The sequence below is a fragment of the Mobula birostris genome, chromosome 7, assembly GCF_030028105.1.
Source record: "Mobula birostris isolate sMobBir1 chromosome 7, sMobBir1.hap1, whole genome shotgun sequence".
Classification (NCBI taxonomy): Eukaryota; Metazoa; Chordata; class Chondrichthyes; order Myliobatiformes; family Myliobatidae; genus Mobula; species Mobula birostris.
Window position 1 is genome coordinate 105,838,080 of NC_092376.1, and position 23,938 is coordinate 105,862,017.

General features: G+C 41.3%; 1 protein-coding gene across 1 annotated transcript in view; it reads left to right on the top strand.

The window, feature by feature from the left end:
* Positions 1-23,722, top strand: part of LOC140200352 (dedicator of cytokinesis protein 2-like) — a 699,328-nt gene extending 675,606 nt beyond the window's left edge. Inside the window, exons 46-52 of the mRNA XM_072263559.1 lie at positions 6,707-6,790; positions 10,240-10,377; positions 11,296-11,423; positions 17,049-17,223; positions 19,066-19,183; positions 20,539-20,699; positions 23,480-23,722. Of these exons, the coding sequence (XP_072119660.1) occupies positions 6,707-6,790; positions 10,240-10,377; positions 11,296-11,423; positions 17,049-17,223; positions 19,066-19,183; positions 20,539-20,699; positions 23,480-23,509 (834 nt within the window). The 3' untranslated portion in view covers positions 23,510-23,722. The remainder of the gene's footprint in view (positions 1-6,706; positions 6,791-10,239; positions 10,378-11,295; positions 11,424-17,048; positions 17,224-19,065; positions 19,184-20,538; positions 20,700-23,479) is intronic.
* Positions 23,723-23,938: the final 216 nt, after the last annotated feature.

Sequence of the window (23,938 nt, forward strand, 5' to 3'; positions counted from 1 at the left end):
GGGACAATATTCGCTGTGTGTTCAATATCCAAACGTTACTTAAAATGTTATGATGCTATTGACTTATATAACCATATAACAATTACAGCATGGAAACAGGCAACCTCTGCCCTTCTAGTCCGTGCCGAACGCCACTCTCACCTCATCCCACTGACCTGCACTCAGCCCATAACCCTCCATTCCTTTCCTGTCCATATACCTATCCAATTTAACTTTAAATGATAATATCGAACCTGCTTCTGCCACTTCTACTGGAAGATCGTTCAACACTTACTTCAAGCTCCCCTGTCCTCCCCTGATAATTGACTTATCACTGTATTCATGCGAGGAAAATATGCGCTGTGTGTTTAATATTAAATTTGTTAGATAAACCCTTTTAGAAATGAAATTGAGTGTATAAGCCACTTATCACCTATATTCCGGTCGTGATTAACACCCCCCCCCCCCGAACAGAATTGCCAAAAACGATTTGTAGCAAAATAATCAGCACGTGCACGCATGCGCAAATCACACATGCGCACTGGTGCCCGCGCAAGGCTTCATGGTCATTGTAGTCTTTCTGGGGGTAAACCCAACGTATTTGATTGCTACTCTTGTCCATTGGCAACCCACCCACGCCTCCCCCCCAGGTCGGCCGGTCCGCAAGAATATTGTCAATATGAAACCGGTCAGCAGTGCAGAAACGGTTGGGGACCCCTGATCTAAGTCATTGACATACAGCATAAAAAGAACTGGTCCCAACACTGACCCCTGCAGAATACCTCTAGTCACTGGCAACTAACCAGAAAAGCATCATTTTATTCCCAGTCACTGCCTCCTACCAATCATCCAATGCTCTAACCTAGCAATGCTCCAGCAACTTTCTTGTAATACCATGGGCTCTTAACTTGGTAAGCAGCCTCATGAGTGGCACCTTGTCAAAGGCATTCTGAAAATCCAAATATTCAACATCCACTGTATCCCCTTTAGCTACCCTACTTGTAATCTCCTCAAAGAATTCCAACAGGTTCATCAGGCAAGATTTTCCTTTAAGGAAATTATACTGACTTTGTCCTATCTTGTCCTGTGTCACCAAGTACTCCATAACCTCCTCCTTAACAATTGACTCAACATCTTCTCAACCACTGAGGTCAGGCTAAATGGTCTATAATTTCCTTTCTGCTGCCTCCCTCTTTTCTTAAAGAGTGGAGTGACATTTGCAATTTTCCAGTCCTCCAGAACCATGCCAGAGACCAGTGATTCTTGAATGTTCATTACTGATGTCTCTGCTCTCTCTTTCAGCCTTTTGAGTACCTTCTACCATGTAATAGTAACTGGACTCTCTTCTCTTCCCTCACACCCTTCAACACCTGGAACACTGCTCATGTATTCCATAATGAAGACTGATGTAAAATACTCAGTTCATCTGCCATCTCCTTGTCCCCCATTATTATTTCTCCAGCCTCATTTTCTAGTAGTCCTTTATTCACTTTCATCTCTTAATTTTTATATACTTGAAAAAGCTTTTTCTATCCAGCTTGATATTGTTTGCTAGCTTGCTATCATATTTCATCTCTTCTCTCCTAATGATTCTTTTGGCTGCTTTCTGTTGGTTTTTAAAAGCTTCCCAATCCTAAAAGCTTCCTGCTAATTTTTGCTTTTTTATGCCCTCTCTTTTGCTTTTACATTAGCTTTGACTTCCCTTGGCAACCACAGCTACAGTATACTATATTGCCATTTGAGTATTTCTTTGCTTTTGAAATACTTCTATCCTGCACCTTCCTCCAACAATGGCCACTCCAGTTGTCCCTTCTGTACTCCAAGGCGCGTTCAAAATTGCAACAATAATTTTGTGGGAAATTATTCTGGTGTTGGAAAAGTTGAATGAAAAAAATAGTTTTGAAAGGCATTACATGTTGGAGTGGAAGAGGTACAAAATGCACCTACCCTCAATATTGTGTACCACTTATCATAGAAGTGGCGAGATTATTAGTCATCAAGGACAGATTCTGCTATCTGTATTAGGTGGAAGGCTCAGCTGCAGTACTCACTTACCAGATCAGGAGATTTCATTCAAAGTTCAAAGTAAACCTTATTATTGAAGAAGCACATATATGTCACCATATATAACCCTGAGATCAATTTTCCTGTAGACATACAAATCTATAGAATGGTAACTAACAGGATCAATGAAAGATCAACCTGATTGCAGAAGACAACAAACTGAGCAAATACAAATATAAATAAACAACAATAGATAATGAGAACATGAGATAACAAGATAAAGAGTCCTTAAAATAAGATTGCTGGCTATGGGAACATCCTAATGGATGGGCAAATGTTTGTAGTTAACCCCTTTTGTTCAAGAACCTGATGGTTGTGGTGTAGTAATTGTTCCTGGTGGTGTGGGTCTTGAGGCTCTTGTGCCTTCTACCTGATGACAGCAGCGAGAAAAGACCATGACCTGGGTGGTGGAGATCTCTGATGATGGATGCTGCTTTCCTACAACAGCGTTTCATGTAGATGTGCTCAACGGTTGGAAGGGATTTACCCATGATATACTGGGACGAAACCATTACCGTTTGTAGGATTTTCCCTATACACCCTGGATAATGGCCAAAAAAGCCAGCTGTAGTCAATTGTAGAGGAAGAAGTGCAAAGGAAATTGAGAGACTCAGGGTCATGAGGTGAAGCCTGAAACTTTACAGGGGGAATAAAATGACTGGCAATTATGGCCCTGGTCATTAGAGGAAAGTATTGTCAGCACTGAGGGGAAGGCACCCCAATAGACACTTACAGGATTGTAGTCCCCAGTCCAAACCAAGAGGGTTATAGACCTATGTAGACACATGTGCACTTTAATTCAGCAACATGGTTGGCACAGATATCGAGCGCCGAAGGGTCTGTTCCTGTTTTGTATGATTCTTTGTTAATGCTGTAAATGATCTTGTCACTTTTCCCTGCTACTAACAAGCTACATTCATAATGAGGCAGGGGATCCAATTGAAGCACAGTCTTCCTCACACCATGCACTGAATATCACATGTGAACAAATAAATCTAGATTTATTAGATTTGCAGGGGGGTGGGAATCGAAGTGAAGAGGCAGAGGACAGGGAGGTTGGAGCACAAGTAGAGACAGTTTGTAGGGAGTTTGTGAGGAAGGATAGGCAGATGATAGAGCAAAGATGCACTCAGCCTGATGGTTTGAGATGTGTCTATTTTAATGCAAGAATCAATATGTGGAACTATGAAGTTGTGGCTATTACAGAGACTTGGATATCTCAGGGGCATGAATGGCTGCTGAGTGTGCCAGGTTTTAGATGTTTCGAGGACAGGGAGGGAAGCAAAAGAGGTGGGGGCGTGGCTTTGCTAATCAGGGGTAGTGTCACGGCTGCAGAAAAGGAGGAAGTCATGGAGGGATTATCTACTGAGTCAGTGTGAGTGGAAGTCGGAAACAGGAAAGGGGCAATAACTCTACTGCATATTTTTATAGACCCCCCCCCAATAGTAACAGGGACATCAAGGAGCAGATGAGGAGGCAGATTCTGGAATGGTGCAATAATAATAGGGTTATTGTGATGGGAGATTTTAATTTTCCTAATATTGACTGGCATCTCCTTAGAGCAAGAGGTTTAGATAGGGTGGAATGTGTTAGGTGTGTTCAGGAAGGTTTCCTGATGCAATATGTAGATAAGCCAACTAGAGGATAGGCTGTACTTGATCTGTTATAGGAAAGTGAATCTGGTCAGGCATCAGCTCTCTTGGTGGGGGATCACTTTGGGGGTAGTGATCACAACTCTATTTCCTTTACCATAGCGCTGGAGAGAGATAGGAGCAGACAATTTGAGAAAACATTTAATTGGGGTAGGGGGAGATATGATGTTATCAGGCAGGAACTTAGAAGGATAAATTGGAGCAGATGTTCTCAGGGAAATGCACAGCAGAAATGTGGCAAATGTGAGGGAACATTTGTATGGTGTTCTGCATAGGTATGTTCTACTGAGACAGGGAAAGGATGGTAGGGTAAAAGAACCATGGTGTACGAAGGATATGGAAAATCTAGTTAAGAAGAGAAGAAAAGCTTCAAAAGGTTCAAGAAAGTAGATATTTTTTTTAAAAAATAGAGTTCTAGAAAATTACAAGATTGCTAGGAAGGAGCTTAAGAATGAAATTAGGAGAGCTGGAAGAGCCATGAGAAGGCCTTGGCGAGCAGGATTAAGGAAAACCCCAAGGCATTATACAAGCATTTGAAGAGCAAGAGGATGAGCTGTGTCAGAATAGGGCCAATCAGGTGTGATAGTGGAAATGTGTGCTGGGAGTCAGAGGAGGTAGTGGAGGTACTTTGCTTCAGTATTCACCAGGAAAAAGGACCTTGACAATTGTGAGGATGACTTACAGTGGACCGAAATGCTTGAGCATATACACATTAAGAAAGAGGCTGTGCTGGAGCCTTTGAAAAGCATTGTTAGATGGGTCACTGGGACCAGATGAGATATACCCCGGGCTACTGTGGGAAGCAAGGGAGGAGAAAGCTGAGGCTCTGGCAATGATCTTTGCATCACTAATAGGGACAGGAGCAGTACCAGAGGATTGGAAAGTTGCAAATGTTGCTCCCTCGCTCAGGAAAGGGAGTAGGGATAACCCAGCAATTATAAACCAGTGAGTCTTACTTCAGTGGTGGGCAAGATATTGGAGAAGATCATAAGAGGAAGGATATATGAGCATTTGGAGACACATAATATTATTAGGGATTGTCAGCATGGCCTTGTCAAGGGCAGGTCATGCCTTATGAGCCTGATTGAATTCTTTGAGGATGTAACAAAACATATTGCTGAAGGTAGAGCAGTGGATGTAGTGTATATAGATTTCAGTAAGGCATTCGATAAGGTTCCCTATGCAAGGCTCATTCAGAAAGTAAGGAGGCATAGGATCCAAGGAGACCTTGCTTTGTGGATCTAGAATTGGCTTGCCCACAGAAGGCAAAGGGTGGTTTGTATTCTGCATGGAGGTCAGTGACCAGTGGTGCTCTGCAGGGATCTGTTTTGGGACTCCTTCTCTTTGTGATTTTTATAAGTGACCTGGATGAAGAAGTAGAAAAGTGGGTTAGTGAGTTTGCTGATGACACAAAGGTTGGGGGTGCTGTGGATAGTCTAGAGGGTTGTCAGAGATTATAGCAGGACATCGATAGGTTACAGAACTGGGCTGAGAAGTGGCAGATGGAGTTCAGCCCAGATAAGTGTGAGTGGTTCATTTTGGTAGGTCAAATTTGAAGACAGAATATAGTATTAATGGTAAGACTCTTGGCAGTGTGGAGGATCAGAGAGTTCTTGGGCTTCATGTCCATAGGACATCAAAGCTGCTGCGCAGGTTGATACTGTTGTTAAGAAGGCCTCTGGTGTGTTCGTATTCATCAACTGTGGGATTGAGCTTTAGAGCCATGAAGTAATGTTACAGCTATACAAGAGCTCGGTCAGACCCCACTTAGAGTACTGTGTTCAGTTCTGGTCACCTCACTACTGGAAGGATGAGGATACTTTAAAGAGAATGCATTGGAGATTTACAAGGATGTTGCCTGGATTGGAGAGCCTGCCTTATGAGAATATGTTGAGTGACCTTGGCCTTTTCTCCTTGGAGCATTGGTGGATGAGAAGTGACCTGACAGAGGTGCATAAAAGGATGAGAGGCATTGACTGTGTTGATAGACAGAGGCTTTTTCCCAGGACTGAAATGGCTAACACAAGGGGACATAGTTTTAAGATCCTTGGAAATAGATACCGAGGGGATGTCAGGGGTAAGTTTTTCACACAGAGAGTGGTGGGTGCATCGAATGCTCTGCCAGAGATGTTGGTGGAGACAGATTCAATAGGGTCTTTTAGAGACTTAGATAGGTACATGGAGTTTCAAAAAATAGAAGGCTATGCGGTCAGATAATTCTAGGCAGTCCCTAGAGTGGGTTACATGGTTGGCACAACATTGTGTGCCGAAGGACCTCTAATGTGCTGTAGATTTCTATGTTCTATGTTCTGCCCTGATTACTGCCATTACCTGTGACTCCTGAAGAGTGGCATCTGTCTTAAAGCACTCAGTTCTCCATTCTATTCTAGCTGTGGACAGTTGTGTGTAAATCACGCTACCCTATCATGTGGCAAAATGAGGGTTTTGTTTGGTGCTGCTGTATAGTGGGAAATTCCCAATCCTGGAGATGTCTGTCTTCACCTCCTGCCTGCCCTTTCTTATGGTAGGTCTTTCAGGACTCCTGACACCTTACTCACCAAATCTCTTAGCATGTTATACCTTACACCCACGTATCTCATCAAACAAGGCTTTTTGGAACTGTCTGTACCTTCTGTCTCCTTCATGGCAACCATCGTGCTTGCTGCAGTGGTATGGTTGCCATGGGGAGTGTGTCTTTAAAACTTGATGCCCTTTACTTGTTACTATGCAGCAAAATGTGGAGAACCGTGCTGAACTAGAAATTATGCTTGTCCTACTTCTGCATGCAAACCACCCAATTGTGCTGTCATGATGTATTTGTTTTTAATATTGCCATTTTCCACAGGTTTTAACATAATATAGAACAGAATTCTAATACACAAATTTAACGTGTCATCCATTTTCAGACAGAATTGTTTATAACTCCCTATCTTACTCAAACAGCCGGGTGATATTTTGGTGAAAGGCAGTGAGTGTTTGTGATTCCATGCTTAATTACTCTGCTCTTTCAGGCTTTCTTCACAGAGGAGTATTCAAGTGAGCACCCAGAAGATTGGGAGAAACTTGCTCGATTAAAGGATCTTATAGCATGGCAGGTGAGAATGGAGGATGGACTTTAGTGTATCAGATCTATTTGTACCTTGTATAAAACCCAACTCATAAACCCACTCACACTTTCCATGTGGATTCTCCACACACTCCACTTACACTGTTCATAAAGGATTCCTCACAGAAAACCCATTTACAAGCTCTGTATAGAGCCTTTTTCACACAATTCACACCCTATGGCTCGAATCACTGTATGTGTAAACCCATTCATCCTTCTCATATATAAATCCATTCACATGCTCTGCAGAGAGTATCTTTATAATCAGCAACAAACAATCTGCTGGATGGACTGAGTATATCAAGAAGCATCTGTTGGGGAGAAAGGAATTATTGACATCTTGGGTCAAAATCTCACATCTAGTCCTGATTTAGGGTTTCAGATCGAAACATTGACAATTCCTTTACCCGCATACACAAATGATGCTGCTAAATACTCTGAGAATCCAGCACCTACAGTCTCTTGGATCTTCTCTTTACAACAAACCACATTTCGATTATCTGTATAGAACTGATGTACATCCAAACCTATGTAGTCTCGTAGTCTTCACAGAGAATATTTTATGTCCAATCCCATACAGAATATTTGTAAAGGATCTTGGTTGACCTGTCTTATTCATATAATCATTGCAGAATTTCTAAGCATTACCTTTAGAAGACTTGTTGTCAGACTGTCAGATCATGTATTGTTCCTCATTTGTCTTATTGGAATAGTCTGTCTTCACCTGCAGTTCTTTCCCTTAACAATGTCATTCTATTGATCAAGCAAAAGTTCTCAATGCAATAATACTATTGGTTTCTATAGCCCCGGTGATGGAACATCACTGGTAAGGAATTATGATGACTGATATTACATGTAATTATGCAACAAACCTATCAATGATTTGGAATAAAATCCTCTTCCAGATCAATAATAAATAAGCAATAAGTAGACATTTGTCAACTACTAATTCTGACTATGGGATGGAGTTCTGAACATTTTAGCATCCCTTTTCTAGTCTCACAAATGACCTTTCTACCTTACTCTGAAAATTCTTATAATCAGTAAACAAAATTATTATAGAACATTCGTTGAAAAGGCAACATTTCTTAATACCCTGCTGATTTATTCTCAGATTGCTTGTCACAGTATTCAAAAGATTAATGCTCAATTCCTGAAAAATCCAGGATAATCCCGGAGTGTTTCCTGATCTAATCCTTAGTCCTGGAGGCTTTGTGAATGGAAGCAAAGGACAGATTTTGGGCTGTAGTTTTAAAACCCTTTTTGGAGAAACTTTAGTGATTTTTTTCCCTTCTTTTGTCTCTATTCACATCAATAAAGGCATTTACTGTTTTTCTCCTGTCTCACGTTGCCAGGCGATGGAAGGAAGGGGGCGGAGACTTCTGCCAGCAGTGGGTGCCGGGTAATGGCGCGCATGTCTGCTGTGTAAAGTGTCCAGTAATGGTGGACAAGGCGAGAGGAGAATGGCGGAGAATGAGACGGGATTTTTTTTTCTTATTTGTTTGCAGACAACACAAAGGTTGGTGGTGTTGTAGATAGTGTAGAGGATTGTCAAAGATTGCAGAGAGACATAGATAAGATACAGAAGTGGGCTGAGAAGTGGCAGATGGAGTTCAACCCGGAGAAGTGTGAGGTGGTACACTTTGGAAGGACAAACTCCAAGGCAGTGTACAAAGTAAATGGCAGGATACTTTGTAGTGTGGAGGAGCAGAGGGATCTGGGGGTACATGTCCACAGATCCCAGAAAGTTGCCTCGCAGGTGGATAGGGTAGTTAAGAAAGTTTATGGGGTGTTAACTTTCATAAGTCGAAGGATGGGTTTTAAGAGTCGCGATGTAATGATGCAGCTCTATAAAACTCTGGTTAGGCCACACTTGGAGTACTGTGTCCAGTTCTGGTCGCCTCACTATAGGAAGGATGTGGAAGCATTGGAAAGGGTACAGAGGAGATTTACCAGGATGCTGCTTGGTTTAGAGAGTATGGATTATGATCAGAGATTAAAGGAGCTAGGGCTTTACTCTTTGGAGAGAAGGAGGATGAGAGGAGACATGATAGAGGTGTACAAGATAATAAGAGGAATAGATAGAGTGGATAGCCAGTGCCTCTTCCCCAGGGCACCACTGCTCAATACAAGAGGACATGGCTTTAAGGTAAGGGGTGGGAAGTTCAAGGGGGATATTAGAGGAAGGTTTTTTACTCAGAGAGTGGTTGGTACGTGGAATGCACTGCCTGAGTCAGTGGTGGAGGCAGATACACTCGTGAAGATTAAGAGACTACTAGACATGTATATGGAGGAATTTTAGGTGGGGGCTTATATGGGAGGCAGGGTTTGAGGGTCGGCACAACATTGTGGGCCGAAGAGCCTGTACTGTGCTGTACTATTCTATGTTCTATGTTCATGCTGAATTGTGTAGTGAATAGTTCTACATGATCATGAAGGAACAGGAAAGCCAGCCCCATGGTTTGTGGTTCTCAGTTTTATAAAGGTGAAAATTTAAGCTTGTTTCTGTACATAGGAAAGCAGAAAATTTCTGACTTTTAACTCAGTCACTACCCTTCAATATCCAACAGTAACATTGACATTTCACCGGGTGGTTGTGGTTTGCGATTTTAAGACCACAGGACAAAAAGCATCTTGTGCTGACTGGTTCACAGCTGCAGCATTTCTACACGTGGGATATGACTCTGCACCTGTGATTCTCAATGCATTGAGCCCTCCATTTTATCTTTGGCACCGAGAGCAGTTCAGCAGTGGCAATGGTGCCAGACATTTTCCAGAGACACAGAGTTCAGGGTCAAGGACCAAGTTGTGGAAGTTGATCATTTGTGGATGGCACCCATAGGGTAAAGATGTGCATAAAGCTGTCACATTCTCAAAATAAATCCATTAGGTTTACAAACTTTTAAGATGGTCTGAATCACAATAGATTTCATTCACTCACACTGGTTAATGTGATATTTTCTAAAATGGTCTTAAAATCTCCTTGTGATTTAAACCATCAACTGAAGACAAGATTAGATAACAGTCTGCTGCAGAAGTCAGTGGACCAAACAGCATCTATGGAAGGAAAAGAATTGTTGACAATTTGGAAATAGGACTTTGACCTGAAATGTCATTACCCTCCACAGATGCTGCCACCATCAGTTAAGTTTTCACTCATTTTCAGGATCTGCAGTCTCTTGTGTCCCCATGATGGCTTTGCTACTGTCTGTCCTCCCCCCTCAATCCCAAACTAAGTGAAAGTAAATTTGAAGATGAATAGCCCTGCTTTCCCGAGCCATTCACCTGAAATTTGCAGCACTGGGAAATACCCTCCTCTTGATAGCGCCACTTCCTCAAACAGACACCAGTCCTGTTGCGGCGGTTGCAATGCTCTGGTCACAGTGCTGTACTTTGATTATGGTAGGATGAGAGCTTTCTCCTCTTCATGTTCACCAGCTGCCGCTGCTCGGAGCAGGAATAAAACTTCATGGGAAGAGGGTGTCGGATGACCTACGGCCATTCCATGATCGAATGGAGGAATGCTTCAAGCAGCTAAAGATCAAAGTAGAGAAGGAGTATGGAACAAGGGAGCTGGTAAGGGGACTTGAATCAAGGTAACATGGTTCACCAGGCAGAAATGAGCAAAGTTCCAATACGTTCATCGGCTGAATTTTCTGTCACACACACACACCTGTGATGGAGAAGAGACCAAGTATATAGATCAGGAAGCATAGCTCTTCCGGTCCCTATTCTGACCCTGACCAGCCACAACATCATAATTACAAGCTCTCAAATCTTTTTATTTATTGGCCAAGGGACAGGATTTAAGATGCCCAGTAGCCACAATCTTGTTTGACTCCATTTTCCAAACATGTGACGAGCACTTGCTAGATTTTGTGCAATGAAGGTACTGATGTGTTTGCAGAGAATTCCCACTTTATTTATTTGTTTTTATTTAGAGATGCAGTGTGGAACAGCCCCTTCCAGCCCTCTGAGTCACACTGCCCAGCAACCCCCAATTTAACCCAAGCCTAATCATGGGACAATTTACAGTGACCAATTAATCTACTAACCGGTACATCTTTGGAGAGTGGGAGGAAACCGGAGCACCCAGGGAAAACCCACGCGTTCTATGGGGAGGGCATACATACTCTTTACAGAAGTGGTCAGAATTGAACTCTGAACTCTGACCCCCTGAGCTGTAATAGTGTCACGCTAACTGCTACACTACCATTCGTACAGACAAAGACATGCAGAGGTGTTCTCATTCTTTATCAATTAGTGGAGTGTATGTTTTTGCAACTTACTTAAAGAGCAGGCCATGTCTTGCTTTAATGAGACATATCACTGACAGTGTGACACTCAGCCAGTGTTGCACTGCATTGCTAGAGAAGATTATGTGGCCAGGACTCTGGGGTGGGATTTCTGACATGGAGATGACAGACTTATCAATCCAAAAGTTGACTACTGCAACTTCACACACCTGCTTTCTCTCCTGGATTTATCTTACAGCCGGACATGGATGACAAACGGACAAGTCGGCCAAGATCCATGCTGCGGTCCTACCGACAAGTGTCCATGATCTCTCTCTCCTCCATCAACAATGAAGGCAGCACATCAACCAAAGGGAATGCTGACAGGTAAGACACAACAATGTATGCATTGCCATTTCTGCTCTCAGTGGAAATTGACCATGACATTATTAAATGTTAAGTCCATAAGACCATAAGATATGGGAGCAGAATTAGACCATTTGACCATCAAGTTTGCTCTGCCATTTCATCATGACTGATCCAAATTTCCTAAAAGCCTTAATCTCTTGCCTTATCCCCATACCCCTTCATGCCCTGACCAAACAAGAATCTATCAATCACTGCTTTAAATATACATAAAGACTTAGCCTCCACAGCTCCCTGTGGCAAAGAATTCCACAGATTCACTACCCTCTGGCTGAAGAAATTCTTCCTTATCTCTGTTCTAAAAGGATGTCTCTCTATTTTGAGGCTGTGTCCTCTGGTCTTAGACTCTCCCGCCACAGACTCCATATCCTCCTTATCGAGGCCTTTCACCATTCGATAGGTTTCAGTGAGGTCTCCCCTCAATCTTCTGAATTCCAGTGAATACAGGTGCAGAGCCATCAAACACTCTTCATAAGACAAGCCATTCAATCCTGGAATCATTTTCATGAACTTCCTTTGAACCCTCTCCAGTTTCAGCACATCCTTTCTAAGATAAGGAGCCTAAAACACCTTACAATACTCCAAGAGAGGCCTCTCCAGTGCTTTATAAATCAAATCATTACATCCTTGCTTTTATATTCTAGTTCTCTTGAAATCAACGCTAGCATTGGCATTTGCCTTCCTCACCACAGACTCAACCTGCAAGTTAACCTTTAGGGAATCCTGCACAAGAACTCCCAAATACCTTTGCATCTCAAGTTTTTTGTATTTTCTCTCCATTTAGAAAATAGTCAACCCTTTCAATTCTTCTACCAAAGTGCATGACCATACACTTCCCAACATTGTATTCCCTCTGCTATTTCTTTGCCCATTCTCCTAATCTGTCTGTCCTTCCATAGTCTCTTTACTTCCTCAAAACTACATGCCCCTCCACCTTGTCTGTCCCTTCACATGGTCTGCAAACTTTGCAACAAAGCTATCAATTTCGTCATCCAAATACATATAATGTAAAAAGAATCGGTCCCAATACAGACCTTAGTGGAACACCACTAGTCACCAGCAACCAATCAGAAAAGACTCCCTTTATTCCCATTCTTTGCCTCCTGCCAGTCAGCCACTGCTTTATCCACGCTAGAATCTTTCCTGTAATACCGTGAGCTCATAGCTTGTTAAGCAGCCTTATTTGTGACACCTTGTGAAAGGCCTTCTGAAAATCCAAGTAACTGATTCTCCATTGTCTATCCTGCTTGTTATTTCTTTAAAGAATTACAACAGATTTTTCAGGCAAGATTTTCCTGTGAGGAAACCATGCTGACTGTGGCCTATTTTATCATGTGCTTCCAAATACCCTGAAAGCTCATTCTTAATAATTGACTGCAACATCTTCTCAACCACTGAGGTCAGACTATCTGGCCTAGGGTTTCCTGTCTACTGTCTACTGAGTGGAGTGACAGTTCTAATTTTCCAGTCTTCCAAAAACTATTCCAGATGTAATGATTCTTGAAAGATTATTACTAATGCCTCCACAATCTCTTCAGTCACTTCTTTCAGAACCCTGGGGTGTACACTATCTGGTCCAGGTGACCGCCTACCTTCAGACTTTTCAGATTCCCACGAACCTTCCTTCCAATAATAGTAATTTCACGCACTTCATAGCCCTGAATCCTGGAACTTCCAACTTACTGCCTGTGTCTTCCACAGTGAAGACTGATGCAAAATACTTATTCAGATCAGCATAATTTCCCAGTGGTCTGACATCCACCCTTGCCTCTCTTATACACTTTATGTATCTGAAGAAATTTTGGTATTCTCATTAATGTTACTGGCTAGCTTACTTTGCTATTCCATCTTTACCTTCTTAATGATTTTTTTAGTTGCCTTCTGTTGGTTTTTAAAAGTTTCCCAATCCTCTTAACTTCCCACTAATTTAACTGTGAAGAAACTGAGCCTTTTTCTTGGCTACCTATATTCAGATTCTGAACATATAAGATTGCAGAAAGACTTGCCAAAGTCCTTGAACTTTAAAATTAATTATTCAGAACATGACATATAGAAGTCCTAGAATTTATGCAAAGGATGATGGCAGTGAATATCATCCTTTTGAAATCAAGTCCAACTACATACTCTCACTGTATCCTCCCTTCAGTCCTTACTTTCCATTTACTCAAAAATCACTATGTGATGGTATTGTGTTTGCTGACCAAGAAATTCTAAATACTAATTAAAACCTTAAGCACCTTCCAGTATAGGTAACTATAGGTACCCTCACTAAAAGAAGGTTACACCACAGTTACCCAATCTTCAAAGACTAGTTCACTTCCTTGTTTATTCTCCTCGGGGAGTTTAGTTGCCAATACTCACTGTTGGAGTGGTGGGTTCCCACTCCCTACCATGGAGGAGATACTTCCAGCTAACAAAGTAGCTTAAGCACAGTTTATTTATTTTCAGTAATACAGGTTTCAATTCAAACAACATTCTTAAAACACATTTAAAATGCACAGATAATTTATATCATATAAAATACTTCCAAATTATAAACCATTTCAAAAACAGCAATGATTTCCAAAACATAGGTACAATTCCTAAAAGCCAAAAAGACATACCAACAAGCTGCAGACAATCATCTGTCACAGAAATCAAAGACAAAGGATTAGATTTTAGTTCACCTTGTGTTTACTTAATGCTTCTTGATGTTGCTTATTATTCCTAACAAGCCTGAACAGCCCTCTACATTTATCCTGATTTTCTGCCACTTGGATGACTTCACATACATGTGATATTTTTTCAGACACCTTTTAACACAAGTGCTTTAAAAGCTCTGGAGACAGTGTTTCTGAAGTTCCGAAGCTGACTCTCTGAGTATACAAACCTTCCAACTATTAATACATCAGCTATTTGAGAATATCGATCTAGTCTACATGCTCCCTTGAAGTAAACAACTTAGCAAATGTTGTCTAGTTTGAAACCAGCCCAATTAAGTAAACCCAATTAAATGTTTTATACTACATCTCTTAATCAGTTAGTCGAGGTGCTGTGGGGCCAGCAAGTCTGCTCTATAGATAGTGCTTGCTTGCAAAGCTGTCTTTCAATTTCAAAACTGATTATTGCTTGCCATTACATTAAGAACTGAGGTTAGCTGCTGCTTACAACGAGCAGCTAAACAAAGAATACTTTTGGAAATTTAACTTACTCAAAAGCAACTGCTTGATCTTTAGAAGCTCACAGTTGCTGAGCTTGGTAAAAAAGAAAGGCCGGCTGGCTCAATGACGTGAATATCCATCAGAAGTACAGATCCTTCCTGAAAACCCCCAGTCAAAAACAGCAACCCAGCATCTGGCCCTTCCCACACTCCACCCAGACTCTCCTACACCCACTCCAGCACGCATATCTTGCCACCGATACTTTGCTTCCCACACATTTCATCTCACACACCCAGGCAGTTCCACATTCCTGGCCCACATTTCAGTCCTAGCTTCTCATCCCAACACATTTTTATCTTCAAATTCAACAATTATGTTTTGACCCAATGAAAGAATCCATGTAAAACTGCTCTCCCTACCCTGGCTCCTGACTTCCATCTGGATTGAACATGTGACTGTGTGACTGAAGGTGCAGTCTAACTTCTAAACTGTAACTGATGGAGTCAGAGTGCTTGGAGTCTGTATTTTACAAAAAACACACATCCTCTGAGAGTGAGGCTGCTTCCCATGGTTCTCACAGGGAAGGATTATCCAGGTCCAGCTCTTCCTCCTGATCACCTTTCCTGAACCTGGAGCTGGGTAATGTCTCTGTGATTGCATTGGGCTACAGTAGGATTAATATTATTGATGATGCCCTATTCAGACAAATAGAGTGCCTATGTTCACTAACTGGCCTCACAAAGCATGACCCTAGGCTAAGTAAAATTTGTGATCAGGAAATAACATATTGTTGAGAACAGGAATGCCCTCAATGTATGCTCAGTGTATTAGATGTCTGCTAAATAATAGCACCAAGTGTTTTAAAGTTCATAGGACTAACATGGTGTGGATGCAATCAGATTTGAATTAACAATGTAAGCAAGAAAGGCTTGTTTCAAATCTACAGGTCCATCTACTTCATATGGCCTACACAATGAAATTTCAACAATCCAACATTTTGCAATGTAGCCAGTCTCTCACTGCCAGTACCCACTCCCTCAAAGCTGGTAGCCACTTTGCACAACCAGTAACCATTTTTTCTAATCAGTAACCATACGCCACTAAACCAGTAACACAACCCCTTACAGCTCATAACTATTCCTCTCAACCAGTAACTCACCCCCTTGCAGCTAGTAACCACTCTTCATAACCAGTATACAATGATCTCACAACTAATAACCACTCCCACTCAGGCAGTAACAACCCACTTGCAAATAATAACCGGTCTTTACAACCAATAACCCAGAGCCAAACCATCAGTTACCACCTGCTCAAAACCAGTAACCATGCCATTATAGCTAGTAAACACGCCATCACAACCAACCAGTACCTATCTCTTACAACTACTGGCCACACTTTCACAACCATTTATTGCTATCAGCTCCAATAAGTTCCCCTTGACAAATACCTAGAAATTGTGATAATATGGAACAATATTTTTGTCTGGTCATAACACAAACAAGAGAAAATCTGCAGATGCTAGAAATCCAAGCAACACACATTATGTGTGTGTTGTCTGGTCCTAAGTTCAGTTTCAATAAAGAAATAACTAGTTAAGGTGATGTGCTGCGAGTTGGGCAAAGGTAGTGATTGTTATGTTTCTTCTGTATACTGACATGAGTCTAATGAGCTGATATGCGGAGAATTCTGACACGCAGCCACCTCCTGGACTTCGGCCCACTCATGAACAGCCACATTTCCGTGGGCCATCCACGTGAAAGCAAAATTCTACAGGTTCTGATACTTGCTTTAGTGATTTTCAAAGGATACTTTACTGAATTCTCAATCAATGAAGCTTAGCTTTGTAATTCTAACTCAACCGTTACCTGCCATGCAATGTATTTACCAACTTCTCCCTCGCAAACCCACCTCCACTTGATTTGCCAACCTCCAAAAGCAGAGGCAACCTCCACTCATCCTCAAAGCCTACTTACCCTCCCACATACCCGAGACTCCCCACCCCTATTTCTGACTCTTATGCCAACAACACAACCAAATGCATTTATAGATCTTAGTTTCTGCATCTCTAGCATTCATTCCTAGATCGTCTTCTAATTCGCAACCCTATTCCTAAAACTAGGCCTTCCAGCCTGTAAATGCCTCAATTTAATGTTTGTTGGCCAACTACAGAACTCCTAACACAAGTACCTTTCAACTTCTAGTCAAAGTGAATGCTTACAGGTCGCATTTACTTCTTTCCTGTGGAAGATATTCATTGATGATGTGTCTTCAGGATAACTCCCACTATTTTCACTCATCATCTTGAACTACAGAAAGCATGTCCAAAATATTGTGGCTGTTGAACTCTTAATCCATTTTATTACGCAATTGATTGTATATTGAATGTTTATTTGTGCATTTAATATCAAATGAGTAAGCTTTTGTGTTCCTTTCATCGTTATAACAGTGTTAGTCCAGACAGCCCAAGACCAAGGACACCAATCCTGAAGATGGAAGAGAGGACACCTGATCGAGCCATCAAGGAGGAAGGGGAGATCAAATTAAGGAAGGAGAGAAAGCGACAGAAGAGGAGCAGTGTGGTGTTTGCAGATAGCAAGACAGAGATGACAGAGTCAAAAAGGGTACAGACAGCTTTACATGTTCCTGATCCCATGTTGGGTAGCATCTACATCACACGAAACAGGCATGACATAATCTAACTTGCAGACAAAGTTTTTTTTAAAGGACCCATCAAACTGTCATCCTCAGTTGTTACTCAAGGTTCCAGCAAACTAATTTACCTAAAACTTCATAAGCTCATATTGACACTGCCACATCAACATCAATTGAACTTCACTCCTTGTTCTGAGTACTTATTAGTCTGGTACATCTACAGGTTGAAACCTCTTACAGTAACCGTGACCAAGCATTCTGGACCATACCAATGAGCCTTCGCGTGTTATCTATTGTACATTGGTGTGGGAATGGCAAGTGGTATACAACATTTTGTTTATGAACTGAAGTTGCACTAATGATGTAGAATGGGTTGAGTCAATTTCTTTAGAGAGGAAGTGACCAAGAGACAATCTAGTAGAGCTATTTAATTTCATGTACAGCCAGAGTAACCAAAGAGAAAGTTTCCAATGGGTTTACGATTGCACAGACATTAGCCGATCAGTAGATGAATCTTATATTTGGAAACCTTTTTCTACGTAATGACTTATCAGTTAGTCTGCTTGGAGAATTCATCAGATCCTGCTACATTTATTGTGGGGTGAGGAAGTGTCCTGATACAATTTTTCAAGCCAAGATGTCAACAATTCCTCTCTCATCCACAAATGCTACTCAACCCACTGAGTTCCTCCACAGATTCTAACATTTGCAGTCTCTATGTAATGAATGATTAGGATACTGTGCCTGACAGTATGGTGAATAATAACTCAGTAACAGTCTTCAAACAGTAAAAGAGTACAATTCAGAGGAGAAAAATTGGTATGAGAGAAGTGCTGAATGTACGAGTAACCAGACTGGTCGTCAGCAAGGATAAGTATTTAATGGGTTATGTATCTTCCATAGATGTTATTCTTTTCCATAATCCATTGATCACTTCTATCCAGCCCAGTGGGTCTGAAGCATGGCCTGGAACAGATACATGCTGTTGGGAATCATCAATGGAAGTGAAAAGTACAAATGCAGTTTATAGATCACCCATGACAAGACCAAAGCCCCAATGCAGCTCAGTATGAACAGGATTCTACAGCCTCAGCAGCTCTCCCATACCTTAAGTTTTCTCAACTGACTGTATTTACCTGGCAAGCATCCCCTTAGATGGCATACCATTTATGTACACAGTGTTAAGTAAAAGGAAGAACAAATGGAAAGCAAAGATAAATTTGCAGTGATCTCAGCCAGTTCCTACTGAATTCAATTGGACTACAGCTTGTAGAACTGGTTTGCAGTTTAATACCACTTGACAATCCCATTACAAAGTCTATGGCTTGGTTGGTTTGGGAACTACTGCTGCTACTTGGGGGCTATGAAAAGGGTGGGGCTGGCGCACACAGCAAGGTAGAGCTTTACTCTCTGTCCTTGTGGTGTTTGTTAGGACAAGGTATTTAACCTGTATAGGGAAGATGTTCGCTGAGCAATCTGATGAAGGGTCACACATGCTGCCTGACCTTCCCAACATTTTCTGTTTTTATTTCAAAATTCTATCACTTGCATATTTTTTATTTTAAATATTACTTACTCAGTAAACTCCTTTGGCACACTGGGGGGCACATTGCAGAGGGAGCTTGTTTTGCATTTAACTGTGACATTCCTGATCTTGGATCATTTGATATTGGTACTGATGGACTGAGAAATAACGAGCCCTCTTTAACAGGACCATATCCATTTTTTTGATGAGCACTGTATTCACACTAACCCCCACCTTATCTGCTGCAGCCTTAACCTCTTGACATAAGTGTTTTTGTCATTTTTAGCTGTCAAGGAAGCAGGAATTTATGAGTGACACCAACCTGTCAGACCAGGTTGAGCAGCATCCAACTTCAATGCTGAAACAGATGAGTTTTGCCAGCAGATCAATGCCAACGATCCCAGGTACAGTACAGAGAAACCAATGAACTAATAGTATTACTGTAAATAAAAGGCCCATTGTCCTCTTTTAAGTCATCAATAGGTTAAGTAAATATTTAATTTAACCTCGTCCTGATGAAGGGTCTCGGCCTGAAACGTCGACTGTAGATGCTGCCTGTCCTGCTGCTTTCACCAGCAACTCCAGAACAAGGGGTCACAATTTGAGGATAAAGGGGAAGCCTTTTAGGACCGAGATTAGGGAAAACTTCTTCACACAGAGAGTGGTGAATCTGTGGAATTCTCTGCCACAGGAAACAGTTGAGGCCAGTTCATTGGCTATATTTAAGAGGGAGTTAGATATGGCCCTTGTGGCTAAAGGGATCAGGGGGTATGGAGGGAAGGCTGGTACAGGGTTCTGAGTTGGATGATCAGCCATGATCATACTGAATGGTGGTGCAGGCTCGAAGGGCTGAATGGCCTACTCCTGCACCTATTTTCTATGTTTCTATGTTTCTAAATGTGTTGCTACTTAATTTAATATCTGTCAGATCATGGGAATTTTTGATCCCTAGCTTCATTTCAGAGTTCAAGAATGAGTGAGAAACTTTGTTTCTTCAATAATCATTTATTTAAAGACTAAAGAAAGAAACAGATGCTAAGCAGATAAAAGAATGATAATACAAAGCAGATAGAACATGTGAAAAGAAAGAAATTAAAGATGGAGGAAGATTTTACAAAAATCTATCACCTTTATAGTCCAAATAACAGAAATTCCTTAGATAAGATTAAGCAAATCAATGGTTGTACAATCATAGCACGTGTATAATGCGCTAACTCTTAGCTAATTAAAAATGAAATGGTGACAAACCATTATGTAACTTCACCACATTTGCCGGTGGTGGCAAGACAGCATATGTTGTGAAAAATACATGAGTTCATTAAAGATGCAAATTGTTAAAAATTATATCAGTAAAAATGAAACTATGGTTAAAACTACAATTTTAGTCTTGCATTAATTCAACCAATATCTGATAAAAGTATATAAAAACCAATTCCGACACATCCAACAGATGGCAGCACAGTCAATGGAATATTCCCTCGAACCTGCACCTTAATATCCAGAGGATTTCAGTAATTTTTCTATAGTTTGTACCTACAAGTTCTAATTCCAGAGATTCCAGCTATGCCAAAAGTGTCAAAAGAAATAATATGTCATAAGGCATGGACTTAGATGGCCAACTCAGTTGTAAGCTGTCAGGTTCTTGACAACCCAGGCATTTGGTGATTCATTTAGAACTAAAAACTCTTGACCCATTGCTTCTTTTTTAACACTTTAAAAGAGTTGAGATCTCCATGACTTTTTTTTTAATCCTTTCCAGCTCTAATTTTTGCTGTGGCAAATGGAAGTGAAGAACGAAGCTTCGAGGAGAATGCAATGAAGAGAATGAGTCAACCAATGTTTGTGGTGGCCTCTGAGGAGAATGAGGGGGACAAAAAGGGCACTCTTAAAAGCAAAAAGGCTTCGTTTTTCAAGAACCGGGTAAGTGGTCAGAATTCATGAATACTCTTCCTTTGACAAGAAATGTGTTTTTGAGAAACTAGTTTTCCATAATCAGCTTCCATCACATTGAATGTAAACATCATGAATTAAGCAGGATTTCACCACATTAATATGGCAAGAGGGGCATCTCTATTGCTTGGACTATCTATGAGAGTCATAGTCAAGAAATTGTTGGACATGTATAAAAGTTTGTTCAGTCATTCAGTTAGCTCTTGGTTTATCTACATCTCAATACTATTTATCCATATTTGCTTAATGCTCTGTCTACCTTAAGAACATATGAAATAGATGCAAGGCACATCTATGTAGCCTCTGAGTCTCCTCCAAACTTTATCATGATCCTTCCTCAGCTTCTAACTCAGTGCCATTTTTCAGCCTGCCCTGTATCTCTTAATTTCACAATACCTATTCATCTCCATTATGAATGACCTCAGTAGCCAAACCTCCGCAACCTTCTAGAGTTGAGAATTCTGAAGATTTTCCTCACAAGAAACCATTAATCTCAGTCTCAGTGGAGAGAGCTCTAAGTTGAAATTCTGTAGGAAGAAGTAATCTCTAATTATAGTCCAGTTGTGGCTCTTCATGTTGATAGCTGTGACTACGACAAAACATCCCAGACCTCCTAACACAATACCAAAATGACCTCCCCAGGAATTCCTTAGTTTTTCTTTAAATTCACAACACTGAGGCCATTTAGTCTATCATAATGTCATTATCAATCCCATTCCCCCACATATTTTCCCCTCTTGCATCATCTTAGCTGCATAGAATTATACAGTGTAGCAATGGGCCCTTTGGACCAGTGTCTATGTTGATCTATTTGTCTACCTGAGATGGTGACATTTTTCTGCATTTGGCCCATACCCTTTTAAATGTGTCTTATCCTTGAACCTGTCCAAATGTATTTTAAAAATTGTAACTTTATCCGCCTCTACCACTTCCTCTGGCAGTTCATTCTATATACACACCATCATCAACACTTTCCTCACAGGTCCCTTTAAATATTCCCCCTCTTGCCTTAAACCTGCACCTTCTTACCTTAGACTCCCTGATCTTGGGAAAAAGGCTATGACCTTACATTTTATGTATGTTAATCATGATTCTGTATCTCTATAATGTCACTCCTCAACCTCTTATTCTCCAGGGATAAAGCTACCTATCCATTCTCTCCTCTTAACTCAAGCTCTCCAGTCCCAGTGGCATTCTGGTGAAACTGATCTGTACCCTTTCCAGCTTAATAACATCCTTTCTAAAGAAAGATGACCAGAATTACGCACAATAATCCAGGACTAGTCTGACCAGATGTCCTACACATTGTACTCAATTCACTGATCAATGACAGCAAGTATGTCAGCTGTCTTCTTTACCACCCTGCTTATCTGTGTTATCACTTTTAGGAAACATTTACTTGTACACCTAGTTTTTTTGGTTCTACAACGCTCTCCAGGCCATACCATTTACTGGCTAAGTCCTACTCTGGTTTAATTTGTCAAAATGCAACACTTCACACTTGTCCAAATTAAATTCCATCCTTGTCCACTTAACAGTTGATCTAGATCCCATTGTAATCTTAGATAATCTTTTTTCCCTGTCCACTATATCACCAGTTTTGGTAAGATTATGAATGTGGCAGAAGTGGTATAAAGGAATAAAGAATTCATGCTATAAACACAAGAGGTTATGCAGATGCTGGAGATCTTGAACACAAAATGCTAGAGGAACTCAACAAGTCAAGCAGCGACTATGGAGGGGGATAAACAGTCAATATTTCAGACCGAGACCTTTCATCAGAACCAGAAAAGAAGGAGTCAAAAGCTAAAATAAAAAGTGTGTGGGTGGGGGTGAGGGGGTGCACACGTAGGGAAGGAAGACAAGCTAGCAGTCATAGGTAAGACTAGATGACTAGATGGTGATGAAGGTATGGGGGAGAGGAATGAAGTACGAACCTGGGAGGGGAAGAAGTAAAGGGCTGAAGACGAAGGAATCTAATAGGAGAGGACAGAGGACCATGGAAGAAAGAGAAGGAACAGGGGAACTTGAGGGAGATGTTGAGCAAATGAGCAGAAGAGGAGGGCTGAGAGGGTAACCAGAATTAGGAATGGGAAAAGATAGAAGGAGGAAGGGAGGGGAAAATATTGGAAATCAGAGAAATTGATGCTCACGCCATCAGGTTAGAGGGAACCCAGATGGAATGTGAGATGTTACTTCCCCAACCCAAGACACCCTCATCATGGCAGTAGAGGACATGGACAGACATATCAGAATTGGCGTGGAAATCAAATTGAATTTGGTAGCCACCAGAAGATCCTACCTTTTGCAGTGGATAAAGCAAAACTGCATGACAAAGTGGTCTCCAATCTGCATTGGCTCTCACCATTGTCCAGAGTACATGCAGTACTGTAGATGACTCCAACAGACTCATGGGTGAAGTGTCACTTCACTTGCAAGGACTGTTTAAGGCCCTGAATGGTGGTGATAGAGGAGATGTAGGGGCAGGTGTAGCACAGGTGACACTTGCAGAGATAACTGTCAGGAGGCAGATCAGTGGGGAGGGATGAGTGGACAAGGGAGTTGGGTAGAGCATGATCTATATGGAAAGTGGAAAGGGAAGGAGGAAGGAAAGATGTGCTTAGTAGTAGAATCTCATTGGAGATGGTGAAACTTATAGTTAATGATGTGCTGGAGACAACTGAAGAATTTAAGCTGTTGTCCTATTATTTTCCTTCTGAAATATGACTTTTTTTTTCTTTTTCTTGCAGCTGAGCTCAAAAAGCACAGAAGACAAGTAGTCCAAGGATAAATTTCCTTCATGCGTTCGTGAAATGGGCTAGTAGGTGTGGCCTGCCCAACTCCAAGGAAATGAAGCACACGTGCCACTGTCATCTCATTGCAATGAGACAAAAAAAAACCATTTCTAAACCTCATTGGTGTATCATTCACAAAATTTCATGTTCAGTAATATTGGTCCCTGCCTGCTGGGACCTCAGGAATAAATCATGTTAAAGATTCTTGTATGGTTGGCTCTCTTTCACAGTATTCATCTTCCAGAGGAAGCAATAGTTGCTACGGCAACACAGAACCAACAATTATTTAGTGGTATACTTGGACAAAGTGAATTCCCAAAGGCTTTGGGAATGTGAAGCATGTGACTCATGTAGGAAGTTCATGTTGTTTCACAGTCCAAGCTGAGGCCAAAATATGTTAATTTCACATTACTT